At 41.2% G+C, this 23,467-nt stretch overlaps 1 protein-coding gene across 2 annotated transcripts in view; it reads right to left on the bottom strand.

The window, feature by feature from the left end:
• TAOK1 (TAO kinase 1) overlaps window positions 1–23,467 on the bottom strand; it is a 172,468-nt gene that overhangs the window by 25,075 nt on the left and 123,926 nt on the right. For both annotated transcript variants that reach the window (XM_009190016.4, XM_021928890.2), the window contains 5 exons: window positions 19,865–19,999; window positions 14,564–14,800; window positions 11,784–11,912; window positions 7,255–7,458; window positions 3,082–3,321 (listed from right to left, as the gene is read on the bottom strand). In XM_009190016.4, the coding sequence (XP_009188280.1) occupies window positions 3,082–3,321; window positions 7,255–7,458; window positions 11,784–11,912; window positions 14,564–14,800; window positions 19,865–19,999 (945 nt within the window). The remainder of the gene's footprint in view (window positions 1–3,081; window positions 3,322–7,254; window positions 7,459–11,783; window positions 11,913–14,563; window positions 14,801–19,864; window positions 20,000–23,467) is intronic.

Raw genomic sequence — 23,467 nt, 5'->3', positions numbered from 1 at the left:
AAGTAGCTGGGACTACAGGCACGCGCTACCGTGCCCGGCTAATTTTTGTATTTTTAGTACAGACGAGGTTTCACCATGTTGGCCAGGATGGTCTGTTGACCTGGTGATCCCCTGCCTCAGCTTTCCAAAGTGCTGGGATTACAGGTGTGAGTGACTGCGCCCAGCCAAAACTTTTTATTTTTAAAGCATTGTGCTGGGCTGGGCGTGGTGGCTCACACCTGTAATCCTAGCAGTTTGGAAAGCTGAGGCGGGTAGATCACCTGAGGTCAGAAGTTTGAGACCAGCAGGGCCAAGGTGGTGAAACCCATCTCTACTAAAAACACGAGGGCGTGGTGGCAGGCCCCTGTAATCCCAGCTACTTGGGAGGCTGAAGCATGAGAATCACTTCATCCCGGGAGGTGGAGGTTGCAGTGAGCCAAGATCACACCACTACACTCCAGCCTAGGCGACAAGAGCGAAACTCCATCTCAAAAAAAAACCAAAAAAACCAAAAACAAAAACAAAAAAACATTGTGCCAGGAATACTGTAATCATTCCACATCCCTGCCTAACGAGAAAAAATAACTCCTTGAAAAATTTTTCTTTAACAAGAGTAAAATTAATGCTTATACTAAGAATAAACTATATCCCTCAATGTGTGACTCAAATGAAAGCGAGATGAATGCAAGTTTCAGTTATTTCTACTCATTTAGTGCTGACAAAGCATCATCTGGATGAAAGCTGAAGAAACAGCAGAGTAGGCAGCAGATTTTCACCCGACCCTTTCCACAGAAACAGCACCCCACCCCCACAGAGCCTAATCAACATAAATAAAATGTTCCAACTGCAATCTCCTCTCCTCCATCAAACACAGTTGATGCTATATTCTAAATTCTGCCTCCACTACTTAAGGAGAAAACTGGAAAAGGCAACGAACTTAAGTAAATAGAAATGTGATGATTTGGGGTTAAAATGCTCTAGTTGACTAAGTAAATAGATACACATAAATATGAGGAAAACGGTGATTTTTCTTCCCTAACAGGAAACCTTGAGCTCACTTGTAATCAGAAAGGCATTTTATTTAAAGTCTGACTATGATTAATGAAGCTTTATTTTCTCCTCACTTTTAATATACTATCTGAGAGAATCAGATTACTGTTTATAAGCTTTAAAACGGAAAAGTTCTAATGACAGGAAATAGAAAGAAATGGTTAAATGTCAAACAACTATCCATTACCCAAGCCCCAGGGAAATGCAGTCAGTCATATCAGATTTACAGTACGACTTTCAGTTTGGTTTATTCCTCGGTGCTGTTGGCTTTAAAATCACAATTGACTTTGCTGACACGTTAGTTTAAAAATCTTTTCATGGGAGATTGTCTTTCTGTAGCTAAATGATTATGTATCTCCTTACTGTAAAAACAAAATAAATCTAAAATATCATTACAATTCCAGTTTTTCTAAGCATTAACTAAGGAAGGTTATGTTAGTAGTCAACATAACCACTCTGTAAATAAAACTTACCTATTTTGAAGACATAGCAAGGTGAAATTTTACTCACATTCACATGAAAACAATAAAGCATCTTAACATCGTTTCTATATTTTGTTCAGGACAGCTTGTTTGAATGGAGTTGGGTGGGCATTGGGAATACCATTGTGTTGTAGTTTCTAGATTTTCACACAGACTACCTCTGTGAATGAATTTCACTGTACTCCAGCACAGTTACTCAGAGTAAAACCAAGAACCATTTTATAGTTTAAATATCAAATAGCTTATAAAAATGGCTGGGTAGGAGTACAGGGGAAGCTTTAAATAGGAAATACTGTGGAAACTGGACCTTACTGAATATAAACAAAAGTTTAAAATGTACAGATATGTACAGGGCAACTAAGGTGCTTATCATCGATGACAGACTATATAGTGGGTGGTTTTGTATATTAAGATTCACGTGGGCCGGGCGTGGTGGCTCACGCCTGTAATCCCAGCACTTTGGAGGCTGAGGCAGGTGGATCACAAGGTCAGGAGATTGAGACCATCCTGGCTAACATGGTGAAACCCCGTCTCTACTAAAAATACAAAAAATTAGCTGGGCATGGTGGTGGGTGCCTGCAGTCCCAGCTACACGGAGGCTGAGGCAGGACAATGCAGTGAACCCGGGAGGTGGAGCTTGCAGTGAGCCGAGATCGCCCCACTGCACTCCAGCCTGGGTGACAGAGTAAGACTCTGTCTCAAAAACAAACAAAAATTTCCGAATTGGTAACTGTAGTTGACTTTGTCCTTGAGAGAGAGAGATCAGGTGGCTGGAGGAACAAGCATAAAGAAGAAAACTTTTTTCTTGTTATTATTTTTCTAACTAGTGGCTATGCAGCTTAAAACTTTTTATTTTATAATGCACTTTCATGTCTTTAAATTTTGTACAAGTCATATTTACAGCAAATTATGGTTCTAAAATTTTACTTGGAACAACAGAGATAAGCCAAATGGTTAGCTTGTTGACATGTAGAATATAATATTGACCTTGGACATTTGGGTAAATTTTTCTTTGAGACAGGGTCTTCCTCTGTCACCCAGGGTGGAGTGCTGTGGTGTGTTCTCGGCTCATTGCAACCTCTGCCTCCTGGGTTCAAAGGATTCTCCTGCCTCAGCCCCCCAAGTAGCTGGGACTATAGGCATGTGCCACCACACCCAACTAATTTTTGTATTTTTAGTAGAGACAGGGTTTCGCCATGTTGTCCAGGCTGTTCTTGAACTCCTGACCTCAGGTGATCCACCTGCCTTGGCCTCCTGAAGTGCTGGGATTACAGGCGTGAGCCACCGTGCTCTGCCCTTGGGTAAGTTTAAAACAAGAATCTTGATTCTTATCTACTGGCACTTCCCATGGTTAAAAGTTTTGGCCACTTTTTTGTACTTTGATGAGAAATACATAAGCAAAAGACTGTAGCAACAGGCATTCAACATTAAAATCAACCAAAGATGCTAAAAATGAAAAGAAGCTTAGTCAATTTCTTTATGACTAGACATTCGTCTTAAGACTTTTCCTGCTTACATGGATACCTTTTCATTCTCTTCCCTGTTGTCAAAAAGCTTAGGCTAACCATACCTTCAAACTCTTAGGCTGTTGTCGAACTTCCATGACATGCTTTCGTCTTAGTTCTCGTTCTCTTCGCTTATTATATTCCAGCTGGTTAGTGAGCTCAGTTTGATGCTGCAATCTGATCAACTCACAGCGCATCTTCTGAATTGTGTTGAGGTGGCGGAACTCCAGTTCTTGCATGGATTCATGCTGTCGGAGTAGCATGGCATGTTCTAAGTCCTTCTGCGTCTGTCTTTTGTTTAACTCCTAATCCATAACACAAAAGACAAAGGTATAATTTACTGCTGTATAATGCCAGAAAAAAATCCTAAAAACCAGAATAACCAGTAAACAGATGTAATTAACCCTGTTATTCAATTATAATTGCATAGTAAATATTAGGGTTGTGACTTTTACCTCTTTAAATGGGCAATTAGTAGCACAAATTTCCTTATCATATTAATTTACTATTTATTCATATTATTTTATTGCCATTAGCTTAAGACATTATTACATCTATATCAAGAGGTTTAACATTTTTCTTTTGTTTACTTCCTAATTTTATATTTGAATTGGGCTCCTAAGTTATCCTTTCAGTTTCTTCAGAGTATTCTATTCAATTATTTTACATGCAGTCTACTCTGGTGAGTGTGGTGATTAAGAACATGGACACAGCCGGGCGTAGTGGCTCACGCCTGTAATCCCAGCACTTTGGGAGGCTGAGGCAGGTGGATCACAAGGTCAGGAGATTGACATCATCCTGGCTAACACGGTGAAAACCGTCTCTACTAAAAATACAAAAAATTAGCCGGGCGTGGTGGCGGACACCTGTAGTCCCAGCTACTTGGGAGGCTCAGGCAGGAGAATGGCGTGAACCCGGGAGGCGGAGCTTGCAGTGAGCCGAGATCGCGCTCGCGCCACTGCACTCCAGCCTGGGTGACAGAGCAAGACTCTGTCTCAATTAAAAAAAATAAAAAATAAAAAATAACCGGGCATGGTGGTGCATGTCTGTAGTCCCAGGTACCTGGGAGTCTGAGGCAGGAGAATGGCTTGAACCCAGGAGGCAAAGGTTGCAGTGAGCCGAGATCATGCCACTGCACTCCAGCCTGGGTGACGGAGTCTCAGGAAAAAAAAACATTGTAGAGACAGGGTCTTGCTATGTTGCCCAGGGTAGTCTCAAACTCCTGGTCTCAAGTGATCCTCCCACCTCAGCCTCCCAAAGTGTTGGAATTACAGGTGTGAGCCACTGCACCCAGCCAGTACATAGAAATTTTAAAAGTTTCATTGTAACCTAGTGCTTTGTGATGCCATAATTCTTTCAATCATTCCTCTGTGTGTTTGGACATTTAAGCTGCTTCTATGTTTCACTGTTTTGTTTTGTTTTTTAATCAGAGTCTCACTCTGTTGCCCAGGCTGGAGTGCAGTGGTGCGATTTCAGCTCACTGTAACCTCTGCCTCCCAGGTTCAAGCAATTCTCGTGCCTCAGCCTCCTGAGTAGCTGGGATTACAGGCGTGCACCACCACACCCAGCTCATTTTAAAAATATTTTTAGTAGAGACAGTTTTACCACGTTGACCAGGCTGTCCTTGAACTCTTGACCTCAAGTATTATAGGTGAGAGCCACTGCTCCAGCCCATGTTTCACTTTTATAAATAAAGTTTCAATAAGTATCTATTTATACTGTATCATAGAATCATGTTGTTATTTCTGTAGGACAGAGTTCTAGAAGTGGATTTGATGGATAAATGCTATGTGCGTATTAAATTTTTTTTTTTTTTTGAGACGGAGTCTCGCTCTGTTGTCCGGGCTGGAGTGCAGTGGCCGGATCTCAGCTCACTGCAAGCTCCGCCTCCCGGGTTTACGCCATTCTCCTGCCTCAGCCTCCCGAGTAGCTGGGACTACAGGCGCCCGCCACCTCGCCCGGCTAGTTTTTTGTATTTTTTAGTAGAGATGGGGTTTCACCGTGTTAGCCAGGATGGTCTCGATCTCCTGACCTCATGATCCGCCCGTCTCGGCCTCCCAAAGTGCTGGGATTACAGGCTTGAGCCACCGCGCCCGGCCGTGCATTAAATTTTAAAAGCTACTGTTAAATCATGCTCCAAAGGGGCAATATCAATTTATAGTCTTACTAATAGTGTCTGTTAACACACGCCATTACTAGGATTGAATGTATCAATCTTCTACATTTTTCTTACGTAATGGATGCAACTGCTTTAATTTGAATTTATTAGTAAACTCGCACAATTATGCTATATTACAAGCATAATATATTACAAGCATGAAATATATTATTTCAACCCACTCTCAGAAATTTATCTATACTCACAGGTATCTTAATAATGAAAATAATTCTTTTCTTTTTTTGAGATGGAGACTTGCTCTGTGGCCCAGACTGGAGTATAGCAGCATGATCTCAGCTCACTGCAACCTCCACCTCCCAGGTTCAATTGATTCTCATGCCTCGGCCTCCCAAGTAGCTGGGATTACAGGTGTCCGCCACCACGTCTGGCTCATTTTTTTGTATCTCTACTAAAAGTAGAGATGGGGTTTCACTATGTTGGCCATGCTGGTCTCAAACTCCTGACCTCAAGTGATTCACCTGCCTCGGCCTCCCAAAGTGCTAGGATCACAGCCATGAGCCACCACACCCAGCCAAGAATAATTGTTTTCATTGGCAGAAGAGTTTCTACAACATTTACCAATTAATAATCACATGATGATAAAAATGTATTTAAGGGCAACACACACTTCATGGAACCCATTTCAGGTCAGAGGCAAAAACTGCCCAATGAATTTCCTCATATGTAAAAATCAAGGCTGACCATGGTGGCTCATGCCTGTAATCCCAGCATTTTGGGAGGCTGAGGCAGGCAGATCACTTGAGGTTGGGAATTGGAGACCAGCCAGGCCAACATGGCAAAACCCCATTTCTACTAAAAATACAAAAATCAACTGGGTGTGGTGATGCATGCCTGTAGTCCCAGCTACTTGGGAGGCTGAGGCAGGAGAATTGCTTGAACCTGGGAGGCAGAGGTTGCAGTGAGCCGAGATCGCCACTGCACTCCAGCCTGGGCAAAAGAGCGAGACTCTGTTTCAAAATAAATAAATAAATAAAAGTAAAAATAAAAAATAAAAATCAACATTTTTCATTTGTGGATTGGCTAAGATTTACTGAATGCCTACTATGAATCAGAAACTGGAGATTAAAAAAACTGCATCAATTCTATGATTTCATACAACTTCCATTGTAGTGAGGGAGTCAGGAACAACCTCCCTACCCTGCAGAAACACATGGTTTTGTGAACATACACATATTCACATGAAAAAGAAAAGTGCAAAGAAGAACATATGTATTTAGTTAGTTGTCTGTTTGAGACAGGGTCTTGCTCTGTAGCTCAGGCTGGAGTGCAGTGGCATAATCATGGCTCACTGCAGCCTCAACCTCCTGGGCTCAGGAATATTCATGCCTCAGCCTCCCAGGTAGCTGGGACTACAGATGCACATCACCATACCCAGCTAATTTTTTTTAATAAACATATTTTTTGTAGAGACAGGGATTTGTCAAGTTGCCCTGTCTGGTCTCAAACTCCTAGAATCAAGTGATCTGCCTGCCTTGGCCTCCCAAAGTGTTAGGATTACAGTTACCATACCTGGCTGCAAAGAATAATATTTAAATAAAGCAGAAGAATGTGGTGGTTAAGTCCAGGCATGGTAGCTCATGCTTGTAATCCTAGCACTTTGGGAGGCTGAGACAGGCAGATTGCATGAGGCCAGGAGTTTGAGAACAGCCTGGCCAACATGGCGAAAGTCCATCTATACTAAAAATACAAAACTTAGCTGGGTTTGGTGGTGCACACCTGTAATCCTAGCTACCCTGGGAGGCTGAGGCACGAAAATCGCTCACACCTAGGAGGTGAAGATTGCACTGAGCCAAGATGGCACCACTGCACTCCATATTTGGCGACATGGAGAGACTCTTTCTCGGGGGGAAAAAAAAATTGGTGGTTAAGAGATTTTAAGGAAATGACATCTGAGTAAAGATATACAGGGAGCAAACACTCCATGTGAATATCTGAGGAAGAATGATTCAGACAGAGGCAAGTAGAAGTGCAAAGTCCCTGAGACTAGAATGGAATTGGAGTATTTTCAGGAAAGATGCTTTTGATAAAGGATTTAAAATTTCTCATCACTCAAACTTACCTCCCTGACAAGGTCCTGCTCTAAGTTATGACGACCAAGTAACATTCTTCTCTTGAAGCGACGGCATTCCAGCTCTAGGTATTGTCTTTGACGTCGAAGAAGGTTAGCTTCTTCTTCTGCTTGGAAATGCTGTATATTCTCCTTCTGCTTTGAAAGCCACTCCTGTTTTTCTTTTTTGGGGGTACTCTGGTTTTCATTTAGCTCCTGGCAACATAAAAAACAACTCAGGTAAAAATACATAAAAATAGGGCCAGGCACGGTGGCTCATCCCTGTAATCCCAGCTCTCTGGGAGGCCAAGGTGAGCGGATTACCTGAGGTCAGGAGTCCGAGACTAGCCTGGCCAACATGGTGAAACTGTCTCTACTAAAATACAAAATTAGGCTGGGCGTGGTGGCTCACGCCTGTAATCCCAGCACTTTGAGAGGCCTAGGCAGGCGGATCACGAGATCAGGAGATCGAGACCATCCTAGCTAACATGGTGAAATCCCATCTCTACTAAAAATACAAAAAATTAGCCAGGCGTGATGGCGGGCGCCTGTAGTCCCAGCTACTCGGGAGGCCGAGGCAGGAGAATGGCATGAACCTGGGAGGAGGAGCTTGCCTGACCAACATGGAGAAACCCTGCCTCTACCAAAAATACAAAATTAGCCAGGCATGGTGGCGCAAGCCCGTAATGCCAGCTACTCGGGAGGGTGAGGCGGAGAATCACTCGAGCCCAGGAGGTGGAGGTTGCAGTGAGCTGAGATAGCGCCACTGCACTCCAGCCTGGGCAAAAAGAGCGAAACCCAGTCTCAAAAAAAAAAAAAAAAAAACTTAGCCAGGCATGGTGGCACATGCCTGCAGTCTCAGCTACTTGGGAGGCTGAGGCAGGAGAGTCGCTTGAACCCGGGAAGCAGAGGTTGCAGTGAGCCGAGATTGCGCCACTGCACTCCAGCCCGGGTGACAGAGTGAAACTCCGTCTCAAAAAAACAAAAACACCACCACAACAAAAACCCCATAAAAATTACCTAAATGAATGTTATCATTTTGCATCAGTAAATTTTAAATAAAAGTTATTGGCTGGGTGCGGTGGCTCACGCCTGTAATCCCAGCACTTTGGGAGGCTGAGGTGGGCAGATCACCTGAGGTCAGGAGTTCAAGACCAGCCTAACCAACATGGAGAAACCCCATCTCTACTAAAAATACAAAATTAGCCAGGCATAGTGATGCAGGCTTGCAATCCCAGCTACTCGGGAAGCTGAGCGGGAAAATCCCTTGAACCCAGGAGGCAGAGGTTGCAGTGCAGTGAGCCGAGATCGCGCCATTGCACTCCAGCCTGGGCAACAAGAGCAAAACTCCGTCTCAATCATTCAATCAATCAATCAATCAATAAAAGTTCTTAAGTGTGTTTCTTCTCTAATACTCAGGCAGGGCAATGACCAATGACCTCTAGAAGGCAAGTGGTATTTACATCTTTTTTTTTTTTTTTTTTTTGAGACAGAGTCTTGCTCTGTCACCCAGGCTGGACTGCAGTGGTGCGATCTCAGCTCACTGCAACCTCCACCTCCCAGGTTCAAACGATTCTCCTACCTTAGCCTCCCGAGTAGCTGGGATTACAGGCATCTGCCAGCATGCCCAGCTAATTTATTGTATTTTTAGTAGAGACGGAATTTCACCATGTTAGCCAGGATGGTCTCGATCTCCTGACCCCGTGAGCCGCCCACCTCGGCCTCCCAAACTATTGGGATTACAGGCGTGAGCCACTGTGCCCAGCCTTTAGATCTTTCTTGAGTTACCCACTCAATCGGAAAGGAAAGAGAGAGATGTACACCAGAAAACGTGTACCTTTTGTCTCTGCAGAGCTACATTTCTGATGGTTCCTAACTTCGAAGTACACAGTGATTGGTTAATAAAGTAAAACACATCCTTCTTTAAAACCTTCCCAAGAAGAAACAGAAGATAGTGTTTTTAGGTAAAAATCGCAAGTGAACTAGGGCAAAAATACAGTTAAACATCTCGCTTCTTGGTTTTTGACATCCTTGATGCTAAGTTTTTGGCAAAATTATGGAAGGATTCGATATAAGAAAACTGGAAATTAAATGGAAAATAAACAAAACCATGGGAGAATAGAGACCTACTTTATGAATGGTATTTAATTTTCAGCATTAATAACCACTGAACAAATCAAAATTAATGACTTTCCACATTGTTTTAAATTTCACTGGAAAACAAAACAACTGCATTTTGTTGGAGATTTATTTATAGTTGGAAACTCTATTTACTATTGTTTCAAACTCAAAGTTCCAGTATAGAGTTTGGCTTTTGAATTATAGTCATGGGAATATACTGCAAATTATACCATTTAGAGTTGGAAAAATCTTGTCAATGACACTCACTTGGCAGGGTATAGAGCAAGTCTTTGTGCCACCAATACGTACACAAGAAGACATACATATCTGATTATAAGGCAAATTCCTACACACACACAAATCATTAATATCAAATTGATTATACTTATTTTATCAAAATCAATTGATGTATCACGGTATGCTAATTAATTATATGAACTAAAAATTTCAATCATCCTGTAAGACAGGAGTGTAAATTAAAAGACATATCATTTTCTGTTCCTGGTGCCTATCTTGAATAATGATCCTCTTTAAGAAGTTGTCAGGCCAGGCGCAGTTGTAATCCCAGCACTTTGGGAGGCCGAGGCGGGCAGATCATGAGGTCAAGAGATCGAGACCATTCTGACTAACATCGTGAAACCCTGTCTCTACTAAAAATACAAAAAATTAGCCACGCTTGGTGGCGGGCACATGTAGTCCCAGCTACTCGGGAGGCTGAGGCAGGAGAATGGCATGAGTTTAAGACCAGCCTGGTGGCCGGGCACGGTGGCTCAAGCCTGCACTCCAGCCTGGGCGACAGAGCGAGACTCCGTCTAAAAAAAAAAAAAAAAAAAGACCAGCCTGGCCAAGATGGTGAAACCCTCATCTCTACTAAAAATACAAAAATCAGCCGGGCGTGGTGGCAGGTGCCTGTAATGTCAGCTACTCAGGAGACTGAGGCAGGAGAATCACTTGAACCCAAAGCGGCAAAGGTTGCGGTGAGCCGAGATTATGCCACTGCACCCTAGCCTGGACAACAGAGTGAGACTGTCTCAAAAAAAAAAAAAAAAAAAAAAAAAAAGGCAGCACAAGAGCCAGGAGTGGTGGCTCCCGCTTGTAATCCCAGCACTTTGGGAGGCCGAGGTGGGTAGACTGCCTGAGGTCAGGAGTTTGAGACCAGCCTGGCTAACATGGTGAAACCCCGTCTCTACTAAAAAAATATATAAAAAGTATCTGGGCATGGTGGCACACACCTGTAACCCCAGCTACTCGGGGGGCTAAGGCAGGAGAATCATTTCAACCTCGGGGAAGGGGAGGTTGCAGTGAGCCAAGATCACACCACTGCACTCCAGCCTGTACGACAGAGTGAGACTTGTGTTTCGGGAAAAAAAAAAAAAAGCGGAGGGAGGGGGCAGCACAAGAAAGGGCAAAGAAATATGAAACCCTGTAGCCACAAAGAAAAATAATCAGCATATTCTACCTAAAAAAAACCTGATAAGCAAATATCCCCCTTATTCTGTTTACTTTTAAAGTAAAACAATGGGAAACCAAAAACATTAGAAGAAAAGGTTTCACATAGCAAAATGTGATCAGATACAGTGGCTTATGCCTATAATCCCAGCACTTTGGGAAGCCAAGGTGGGCAGACTGCTTGAGCCCAGGAGTTTGAGACCAGACTAGGCAACATGGCAAGACCCTGTCTCTACAAAAAATAAATTTAAAAATTAGCCAGGAGTGGTGGTGCGTGCTTGTGTTCACAGCTACTGGGCAGGCTAAGGCAGGATTGCTTGAGCATGGGAGGTCGAAGCTGCAGTGAGCTATGATTGTCCCACTGCACTCCAGCCTGTGGAACAGGGTAAGACTGTCTCAAAAAATATATACAAAAAATAAGAACATAAGGCTGGACGCAATGGCTCACACCTGTAATGCCAGCACTTTGGGAGGCTGGGGCGGGCGGATCACGAGGTCAGGAGATCAAGACCATCCTGGCTAACATGGTGAAACCCCGTCTCTACTAAAAAAAAATACCAAATGTTAGCCGGGCATGGTGGCAGGCGCTTATAGTCCCAGCTACTCAGGAGGCTGAGGCAGGAGAATGGCGTGAACCCGGGAGGCGGAGCTTGCAGTGAGCTGGTATCACACCATTGCACTCCAGCCTGGGAGACACAGCAAGACTCTGTCTCAAAAATAAATAAATAAATAAATAAATAAATAAAAACATAAAAAAAGTATATTTTCAGGAAATGATTCATTTTAGATCCTCAACTAAATAACTCAGTTAAGGGTAACTGATTATAATTAAAGTCATCATTTAAACTAATATCCATTTAGTGACCACAAACAACAAAAGATAATTTTATCCTAATGCTTCTGTGAGTTGGTCACCATTGGATATAATTAATAAGCAGAAAATTTATTGAAAAGTTTTATGACATAAGTACCTCTTTAAGCTGCTCTTTTCGAAGTTTATACTCTCTTTTCTGGGACTCTAGAAAACTATTCAGTTCTTTCTTCTGTTGGGCCTGAATATGTTGCTGAAATTTTTTCTCTTCATTGGACATCACTTTAGCCTATATGAAGTTTAAAAAATGAATCAAATTAGTTAAGCAGATAGATTTAAAGTAGCAGTTTAATATACATCACTAAGAATATCTTTTATTTTCTAAGAACAAGAAATCAGTAGAAACATTACCAAAATAAAAGACTGAACCAAATTATAAACACGTGCTACTTGGCATCCTTATCATTTGAACTTCATAGAATCAGTAAGATGAAACTCATCTTTGAAATGTCAAACATGTTGTCAACTTTTCATTTCATTTAACAGAAGTATACCCTCCTTCCAACCCTCAATCCCTTAGTAAAACGAAACAAATGCTATACTTTATTTCTGATTCTATATCCAATACACGTTCACTGTAGAACATTTACAAAATACAGACAAACAAGAAAAATCTTATGTTTTGGTGCATATCTTTTGTAATTTTTTCTTTTTTAAAAATTACTACTTTTAAGATGGAGTCTCACTGTCACCCAGGCTGCAGTGCAGCGGCACAAGCTTGGCTCACTGCAACCTCCGCATCCCGGGTTCAAGTGCTTCTCCTGTGTCAGCCTACCGAGTGGCTGCAATGACAGGTGTGTGACACCTGTATTTTTAGTATTTTTAGTAGAGACAGGGTTTCGCCATGTTGGCCAAGCTGATCTCGAACTCCTGACCTCAGGTGATCCACCCACCTCAGCCTCCCAAAGTGCTGGGATTACAGATGTGAGCCACTGCGCCCGGCCTCTAATTTTTTCTATAAACGTACATGTCTCAAATATATACACACACACATATATATGTGTATGTATATAATTAAGTAGGCATTGTGGCTCATGCCTGTAATCCCAACACTTTGAGAAGCTGAGGTGGGAGTATCACCTGAGCCCAGGAGTTCAAGACCAGTGGGTAACAAGGCGAGTGCCCGTCTCAAAAAATGTATTACAGGGTCTCACTCTGTCACCCAGGTTGGAGTGCAGTGGTACAATCATGGCTCACTGCAGCCTCTTTTTGAGCTCAAGTGATCCTCCCACCTCAGCCTCCCGAGTAGCTGGAACTACAGGTGTATTTCACCATGCTCAGCTCATTTTTTTATTTTTTATTTTTGTGGAAACAGAGTCTTCCTATGTTGCCCAGGCTGGTCTTGAACTTCTGGGCTCAAGTAATCTTCTCACCTCGGCCTCCCAAAGTGGTGGGATTACAGGCGTGAGCCACTGCACCCATCCTCGTTATATACTTTTAAAACAAATTTGTTATCACATTGCACATCTGCTTCAGCAATTGTTTTCCTAAATATGTTAGTATCCCCTTTTCCCAAGCTATTAAAAATAGTATCTGTCAGGTGTGGTGGCTCACACCTATAATCCCAGCACTTTGGGAGGCTGAGAAGGGAAGGTCAACTGAGGTCAGGGATTTGAGACCAGCCTGATCAACATGGTGAAACCCCTTCTCTACTAAAATAAAAATAATACAAAAATTAGCCAGGCATGGTAGATGCACCTGTAGTCTCAGCTACTTGGGAGGCTGAGGCAGGAGAATTGCTTGAACTTGGAGAGCAGAGGTTGCAGTGAGCTGAGATCACGCCACTACACTCCAGCCTGGGCAACACAGAGAGACTGTCTCAAAAAATAATAATAATAAAATAAAAAATAAAAATATTCAATGCCCAGAGGATTTTAAATATGTATACATTGTTTTATCAAATTATTTCAAAATCAAATATTTATTTATATCATAAATTATTTTGTCAAAGTCCCTACTACTATGAGAATGGTTCTTTTTTTGTGAAAAGGGAGAAGAGGGTAGCTATGATAAATAATGCCTCACTGCAGACTACCTGGACATATTTTAATGATATGTGTGAATTTACTGAGAATTCTAAATTCTACTTGACAAACATGACTATCGAAAAAAAGTAAAACAATGGGAAACCAAAAACATTAGAAGAAAAGGTTTCACATAACAAAAATTCTAAAAACTAAACTTTTATCATGTAAAATAATGACAATTATTTGTCAATAATCAAATGAATTTGATTCTGAATCAAATTCATGAATCTGAATCTTTCATAACTTATAACCTCCAACATTGTATTTATTACAGTAATCTTTAATCATTCTGATATTAAAATGCTGCCAGAAATTCAAGGGTAGTTTCCAAAAAATACAAAAAAGAGAATAAAAATGACTTTTTGAGACCTAAATCACCTAATGACAGGAGATTTAGCAAACTCCTCAGATAACCAGAAAATGAAAAGCTTAAAATAACTGAGTAACTTACCGATTGTGGCACTATAAAACTCTCAAGAATCAGGAAATGGTCCCATGTCTTATTAGTTCCCAGGCCTAGTACTTGATATTAAAATACATCAATTTTTCATATTCAAGATTTTGCTGGCTATTACATAAACTATAAAGTGGGCTACCCCAATGAATAGTTTTAAGACTGATTTGTTTTAAATGATGCCCACACAAAATTAGTGAGAGATAAGACACACAGATATCACCTTTTTTTGTAATATCAATTTACAGAAACCTTTATATAAGTCACATAAATGTTTCTCCTTTTCCCCAATTTGCTTGGTTCCTTGGAACAGATACTCTAACATCAAACTGCCATGTTGGTTAATTCTGAGACATTCAAAACCTAAAACAAGCAAATTAATAATACTGAATAAGCCACCTCTTTCTCCATAGCAGCCTGGTGTTTCTTGATAAGTTTCTCCATTTCTGCAGCAAAATTGTTACGCTGAGTTTCAAGATCTTTGTCTAATCTGAGGCGATGTTCGTCCATCTCAGCCTTTAGCTTATTTTCCAGAGTCATCAGTTGCTTTTGATGTTGTCGCCTCATTCGCTTATAGCCAGACATTTGTTCTCTAAGCTCAGAATCCTGCTCATGTTCTTGCATTTGCCTTGTAACCTAGACATACAAATAATGGAAGGAAAAGAAGAAAATAAAACATTCTTCTTCGAAAAGCCTTTTAAACCATTCTATATTAACTAAGTAGGGAATTAGTATAAAATATCCCAATGTTAGCAGATTCCAAGAAAATTTCCAACAAGTCTTTCAAAGAAATAGACTGGTTCTAAAATTTATATGGGGATATAAAAGAATCTAGAATAGCCAAAACAATCTTGAGGAACAAAAATATTTGGAGGACATGCAGCCCTACAGTACTCAAGACAATGCGGTACTGGCTTTAAGATAGGCTAAGTAGATCAAGGAAAGAGAATAAAAACTAGAAAGAGATCCACATATGTTCAATTGATTTTTCTACCAAGAAAGTCAAGTTAATTCAGAGGATAGTGTTTTTAGCAAATCCTGCTGAAACAACTGGTTCTTTACATAGAAAAAAACAAATAAACCTTGACTCCCTATATCACTTATGTCATATATAAAAATTAATTTGAGAAGGATCATTTGACCTGAACGTAAAACCCAGAATCACAAAGCAGAAACACAAAATATCTTTATAACCCTGGAGTAAGCAAACACTTCTTGGACAGAACACAAAAAACACTGACCACAAAGCAAAAAAAAAAAAAAGAAAAACCTCAATTTAAAAATCAAGATAGGCCACGTGCGGTGGCTCACGCCTGTAATCCCAGCACTTTGGAAGGCGGAGGCGGGCAGATCACAAGGTCAGGAGATCGAGACCATCCTGGCTAACTCGGTGAAACCCCGTCTCTACTAAAAATACAAAAAAAATTAGCTGGGCACGGTGGCGGGCGCCTGTGGTCCCAGCTACTCCGGAGGCTGAGGCAGGAGAATGGTGTGGGCCTGGGAGGTGGAGCTTGCATTGAGCTGAGATCGCGCCACCGCACTCCAGCCTGGGCAACAGAGTGAGACTCCGCATGGGATAAAATCAATCACCTTAAAATGAACAATTGAGTATGTTTAGTATATTTACCATGCCATGCAACTATCACCTTTATCTAGTTATAAAGCATGTTTATCATCTCAAAAGAAAATTCTATACCTGTTAAGCAGTTGCTCTCCATTCTTCCCTCCTGGTAACCATCAATCTGCTTTTTGTCTCTATAGATATACCTATTCTGCATATTTCATATAAGTAGTGTCATATAATAAACGAGTTTTTATGGCTGGTTTCTTTCACTTAGCATGTTTCTTTTATCCATGTTGTAGTATGCATCAGTATTTCATTTCCTTTTACGGCTGAATAAAATTCCACTGTATGTATATAGCACAATTTGTTTATCCACTCATCCACTGATGGACATTTGTATTGTTTCCGTCTTTTGGCCACTGTGAAAACTGCTGCTGTGACTATGTGTGTACATGCACTTGTCTGAGTACCTGTTTTCAATTCCTTTAAAAAATGTTAATGTTTTGATTGACAAATCATAATTGTATACATTTATGGAGTACAAGTGTGATATACTGATATACGTATTCAACATATTAAATTAAATCAATCTAACATATCCATCACCTTCCTTATGCATCATTTTTTATGGTGAGATTTACTTGTAGTTATTTCAAAATATTCAATATACTATTGTCAACTATAGTCAACCGGCTATGCAAAATATCTCAAAACCCGTTCCTCCTATCTTTCTGAAACTTTGTACACTTTGATCAACAACTCCCCATTTCTCTCTGTCCCTAACCTCTAGTAACCATCACTCTACTCTCTACCTCTATTCTATGAGTTCAACTTTATTTTTCTAGATTCCACATAAAAGCGAGATCATGTGGTATCTTTCTGTGCTTGCCTTATCTCACTTAGCATAATCCTCCAGATTCATACATGTTCTTGCAAATGACAGGATTTTTCCTTTTTAAGGCTGAATGGTATTCCATTGTGTATATATGCTACCATTTTCTTTATCCACTCATCCACTGATATGCACTTATGTTGATTCCATGACTTAGCTATTGTGAATAATGCTGCAATGAACATGGGAGTGCAGATATCCCTTCAACATACGAATTTCAGTTCCTTTAAGTATGTACCCAGAAGTGGAATTACTGGATCATATGGCAGTTCTATTTTTAGTTTTTTGAGGAACCTCCACACCATTTTCCAAAATGGCCATACTAATTTAGGTTATCACCAACAATGTGTAAGAGTTCCCCTTTTTGCCAACACTTGTTATCTTTCATCTTGTTGATAACATTTTCAATTCTTTCTCAAAGACAGGGTCAGTGTGTTGCCCACGCTGGAGTACAGTGGCATGATCTTGGCTCACTGCAGCCTCTGCCTCCTAGGTTCAAGTGATTCTCCCGCCTCAGCCTCCTGAGTAGCTGGGACTACAGGTATGCGCCACCATACTCAGCTAATTTTTATATTTTTAGTAGAGACAGGGTTTCACCATGTTGGCCAGGCTGGTCTCGAACTCCTGATTTTTTTCTTTTTTTTTTTTTTGAGATGAAGTCTCGCTCTTGTCCCCCAGGCTGGGGTGCAATGGCACGATCTCAGCTCACTGCAACCTCCGCCTCTCGGGTTCAAGCAATTTTCCTGCCTCAACCTCCTGAGTAGCTGAGATTACAGGCGCCTGCCACCACGCCCAGCTAATTTTTGTATTTTTAATAGAGATGAGGTTTCACCATGCTGGCCAGGCTGGTCTCGAACTCCTGATCTCAAGTGATCTGCCTGCCTCGGCCTGGCAAAGTGCTGGGATTACAGCTGTGAGCCACTCCGCCCGGACCACCATTTTATATAAGGGACTTGGCTTATCTGTGGATTTGGGGATTTATGGAGGGTCCTGGAACCAATCCCTCACAGATACTGAGGGATAACTATACCTTGTTTCAGACGGTTAAGGCAGGTGTATAGAATTGTAAAAACTCTTCAAATTGAATACCTAAGATCTGTGCATTTTATTGAATGAAAAAAATCCAAGGCAGAAGAAGGTAGGCTGTGATGGTATATAGCACTTATAATGAGTAATATAGCTATGCTTATTTGTATTAAAAAACTACTTATGCTCTGAATATTTTAAGTGAAATAAATGAAACTACTGGCTTTAAAAATACAAATCTTTTTCAGATTTTGATTCATTAAATCTGTAAATTTAAAATGCCCTTAATTGATTTGAGGAAGCCAAACTTTGGGACAGAACACTTTCTTGGGAAACATTTAACTTATGCCAAGTTACTGAGAGGTTTTCCTTTAAGCTGGTCCTTCTCAACATATTTATCAAAATAGTCATGCAAAAATTAAGCAATCTTTACCACTTGCTCTGTTAAAAGTGCTATTTACATGTTGCAGAATAGTAGGAATAACTTGACTTAGGGTAGGGTACTACGTTCCCAACCCCACGTCATATAGATTCATGACAGCATAGGATTTATAACATCTGCTTATTACATAGCTGAGAAGTCAGATAGCTATCATATCTTTTTTTCCCCCATCATATTTTCTTTTCTTTTTTTTCTTTTTTAGTTTTTGAGACAGAGTCTCGCTCTGATGCCCAGGCTGGAGTGCAATGGTGCAATCTCAGCTCACTGCAACATCCATCTCCTGGATTCAAGCAATTATCCTACCTCAGCCTGCCAGGTAACCCGGATTACAGGTGCCTGCCATCATGCCCAGCTAATTTTTGTATTTTTAGTAGAGACGAGGTTTCACCATGTTGGCCAAATTGGTCTTGAAACCTGACCTCAGGTGATCCACCTGCCTCGGCCTCCCAAAGTGCTGGGGTTACAGGTGTGAGCCACCACGCCCGGCCTCATTTCTTTCTTTCTTTCTTTTTTTTTTTTTTTGAGACAGGATCTGGCACTGTCACCCAGGCTGCAGTACAGTGGTGTGATCTCGGCTCACTGCAACCTCCATCTCCTGGGTTCAATCAATGCTCCTGACTCAGTCTCCCAAGTATATGGGACTACAGGCACACATCACCACACCCAGCTGAATTTTTTTTTTTTTTTTTTTTGGAGACAGGGTCTACCTCTATCACCCAGGCTGGAGTGCAGAGGCACGATCTCAGCTCACCGCAGCCTCTGCCTCCTAGGTTCAAGCAATTCTCCAGTCTCAGCCTCCTGAACAGCTGGAATTACAGGTGCACCACCATGCCCAGCTAATTTTTCTATTTTTAGCAGAGACGGGGTTTCACCATATTGGCAAGGCTGGTCTCAAACTCCTGACTTCAGTCGATTCACCTACTTCAGCCTCCCAAATTGCTGGGATTACAGGTGTGAGCTACCACACCCCACCTGAATTTTGTATTTTTTGTAGAGATGAGGTTTCACCATGTTGCCCAGGCTGGTCTTAAACTCGTGAGCTCAAGTGATCCACCCACCTCAGCCTCCCAAAGTTCTACGATTACAGGCATGAGCGACCAAACCCAGCCTTTCCATTATGTTTTCTAATAGCCTACTTTTCTTATGGTATCTTAATGTAATTTCGTTGTATCCTTAGTATCCTTTATCATGCTTTGGTTTTACTTATCTGTCTGATTAAGATTTTAAGTACCCCATTATAGCATCCTTGTAATGAACAGATAATCCATATTATTTGGAAAATCAGAATGACTTTAGAGTACACCAAATTGTACTGCTTGCCATTTCCAATATTCCCCTCTTTCTGGTTAGCCTCACACAATATATTTCCTTACTGTCCATATTCTTCTTATATGGAAATACCATTCATTTCTCCTCTCCCTGCTGTGCCTAAATCTTACTAATTTTAAATACTCAAACTATTTATTTCATAAATACTTCATTTATGCTCCTAATAAAAAGTTATCTGAATTCCTGTTTAGTGTCCTGTAGTTATCTTAAGTATTTAAGATATTCTAACATACTCGTTTTTTGTGTACGTGTCATGAAGACATTGTTAGTTTAACATTTCTCAGAGTTCTCTGAATAACATCTTTCTCGTAACAGGCAATTAAATATTAAATGAGTATTTCGCAAAATAAAACCCAAATACAAAACAATATATAGCTATACTTGAGTTTATATTGCCAAGGTCCCACATGAAAAATATATTTATCTTTAATTCGGGGAAGTACATACCAGTGATGCTGTCCGTATAGTAGCAAAGTGTTCTCGATTACGATAGTGTGATTTGTGACGAGATACTTGGGGTGGAGACTGTGGATCTGATGCTCTTGTTCTAGGATCTCCCTCTTCTCTGTAATTTTCTTCCTCCTAGGCAAAAAAAAAAAAAAAAAAAAGATAATACTATGTAAGGTGAACAGTTTGTTTGAATCTTTATGGAAATTAAAGTTTAAAGACAACTTGATCAACAAATCTCACAGACATAATTTTAAAAAGCAAAACCAAAAAGTAGAAATGCTGTTCTTTTTTCTTTTCTTCTTTTTTAGAAACAGGGTCTCGCTGTGTCACCCAGATTGAAGTACAGTAATGTGACCATAGCTCACTGTAGCTTCAACCTCCTAGGCTCAAACCATCTGCCTACCTCAGACTCCTGAGAAGTTGGAACTACAGGCACGGGCCATCAGGCCAGGCTAATTTTATTTTTTTAGAAACAAGGTTTCCCTATGTTGACTAGGCTGGTCTAGAACTCCTGGGCTCAAGTAATCCTCCCTCGTTGGCCTTCCAAAGTGCTGAGATTACAGGTGCAAGCCAATATGTCCAGCTTTATTTTCAATATAATTAGAATTAGAATAAATTATCTGTACAGGGTATAAAATAGTACACAGACTCAGGATAAGAAAATGCACATGACTAGATTGATTGATTGATTTGTTTGTTTGAGACAGGGTCTCACTTTGTCACCCAGGTTGGAGTGCAGTGGTACCCTGAACGGCTCACCACAGCCTCAACTTCCTGGGCTCAAGCGATCCTCCCACCTCAGCCTCCCAGGTAGCTGGGACCACAGGCACGCACCACCATGCCAGCTAACTTTTGTATTTTTTGTAGAGATGGGGTTCTGCCATGTTGCCCAGGCTGGTCTTAAACTACTGGGCTCAAGCAATCTGCCTGCCTTGGCCTCCCAAAGTGCTGGGATTACAGGCGTGAGTCACTGTGCCTGGCACATGACTAGATTTATATCCTACCGATTATGTGCAAAATTGAAAAGCTTTAACATAACTTGAAAACAAAGATGATGAAACATGCAGCCAATATAGTCAATGTTTTAAACAGGAGTAGTAGAAAATTGCTCAAAGCCTCTTGGGTTTTGGAAGCAATGGAGTTATCTTTATAATACTTCTGCCATCTGTCCAAAATAAGCAAAAACAAAAACAGTTGCAAAAAATTGAAGGACTGATATCTTTCCCTGAACTCAATCTGTTAGCTGAATAGAACATCAGTTAAGTAGCAACCAATTAATTGTGGTAATAATTTGTTGTTGTTGTTGTTGTTGTTGCCCAGAATGCAGTGCAGTGGTATGATCAAGGCTCACCGCAGCCTTGATCTCCCAGGCTCAACTGATCCTCCACTACTCAGTGGGCCTTCACTACTCAGCCTCTTGAGTAGCTGGGGCCACAGGCATGTGCCACACCTGGCTATTTTTTTTTTTTTCTTTAATGGATGGAGTTTTCCTATGTTGTCCAGACTGGTCTTGAACTGCTGGCCTCAAGTGATACTCCTGCCTCAGCCTCCCCAAATGCTGGGATTATAGGAATGAGCCACAGCGCTCAGCCTATTTTAACCATTTTAAGTGGTATTAATTATACTCTCAATGATGTACAGCTATCAGTATTACTTCCAAAACTTTTTCATCAACCCAAACAGAAACTACGTCCATTAGCAATAACTATTTTGACCTCCACCCAGTCTCTGGTAACTCCTAACGTACTTTCTGTCACTATGAATTTGCACATTTTACTTTCATCACTTAAAATGTTTTCAAGATTCATCCATATGACAGCATGTATTAGAACTTCATTCCTTTTTATAGCTGAATAATATTCTACTGGATATGAAAACCACAATTTTTTTTGGTTTTTTGAGACAGTGTCTCATTCTGTTGCCAGGTTGGAGTGCAGTGGCATGATCTCGACTCACTGCAACCTCTGCCTCTTGGGTTCAAGCGACTCTTCTGCCTCAGCCTCCTAAATAGCTGGGATTACAGGTGTGTGCCACCACACCTGGCTAATTTTTGTATTTTTAGTAAAGACAGGGTTTCACCATGTTGGCCAGAATGGTCTCAATCTCTTGACCTCATGATCCACCTGCCTCGGCCTCCCAAAATGCTGGGATTACAGGCGTGAGCCACCGTGCCCGGCTTACAAACCACAATTTGTTAATACATCCGTTGATGAATAATTTGGGTTGTTTCCATCTTTTAGCCATTGTACCTACTACTTTTAGATAGTAACACAAGCTGTGAAGTGAAAAAGGAAGCGTTCCTATTTTTGTTTGTTCGTTTTTTGAGATAGTCTCACTCTGTCACCCAGGCAGAGGTGCAGTGGTGCAACGTTGGCTCGCTGAAAACCTCTACTTCCTGAGTTCAAGTGAACCTACCACCTTAGCCTCCTGAGTAGCTGAGATTAGAAGCATGCACCACCAAGCCAAGCTAATTTTTAAAATTTTTGTAGAGACAGGGTTTCACCATGTTGCCCAGGCTGGTCTCCAACTTCAGGCTCAAGCAATCTGCCTGTCTCAGCTTCCCAAAATGCTGGAATTACAGGGGTGGGCCTCCACTCCCAGCCTCAGCATTCCTATTAATTGTTAAAAGGAGTTACCTGACTTTTCAATATTTTTCAGGTTTAACATTTTACACTCAAAAGGGTAAAGAGTAATGCAGCAAACACCCATATTTCCTAAATCCAGAATCTAGTTTTCTACAATTATATTCAGCTTTATTTTTAAGAGACAGGCTGGGTGCAGTGGCTCACGCCTGTAATCCCTGTACTTTGGGAGGCCGATGCGGGTGGATCACTTGAGGTTGGGAGTTTGAGACCAGCCTGGCCAACATGATGAAACCTCTTCTCTACTAAAAATACAAAAAATTAGCTGGGCGTGGTGGCACGCACCTGTAATCACAGCTACTCAGGAGGCTGAGGCATGAGAATTGCTTGAATCTGGGAGGCGGAGACTGCAATGAGCCAAGACGGTGCCACTGCACTCCAGACTGGGCAGCAAGAACAAAACTCCATCTCAAAAAAAAAAAAAAAGATACAAACGCCTTGGCGCAGTGGCTCACACCTGTAATCCCAGCACTTTGGGAGGCTGAGGTGGGTGGAACACTTGAGGTGGTCAGGAGTTTGAGACTAGCCTGGCCAACATGGTGAAACCCCGTCTCTACTAAGAATACAAAAATTAGTCGGGCAGGGTGGCACACACCTGTATATTCCAGCTACTCGGGAGGCTGAGGCAGGATGATCGCTTGAACCTGAGAGGTGGAGGTTGCAGTGGGCCAAGACTGTGGCCACTGCACTCCAGCCTGGGTGACAGAGTGAGACTCTGTCTCAAAAAAAAAAAAAAAAAAAAGATATAAATATTACAGATAACATAAAATTCAGTTTTGATCATCACTCATCCCAACCATTTCTCACTCCCCAAAGGCAACCATTATCATGAATTTTATGTCCTATTTTTTAGTATTTTATTTTCCATGTAAATAATGTCAAATAATGTATTTGAGGTTTCTGTACTTTTTCTTCTAATATTCTGAAATAGTTCCACATTCTTTTTGTATTCTCAAAA

The sequence above is a fragment of the Papio anubis genome, chromosome 17 (genome assembly GCF_008728515.1).
Source record: "Papio anubis isolate 15944 chromosome 17, Panubis1.0, whole genome shotgun sequence".
Classification (NCBI taxonomy): Eukaryota; Metazoa; Chordata; class Mammalia; order Primates; family Cercopithecidae; genus Papio; species Papio anubis.
This window is presented reverse-complemented; position numbering and strand designations above follow the sequence as displayed.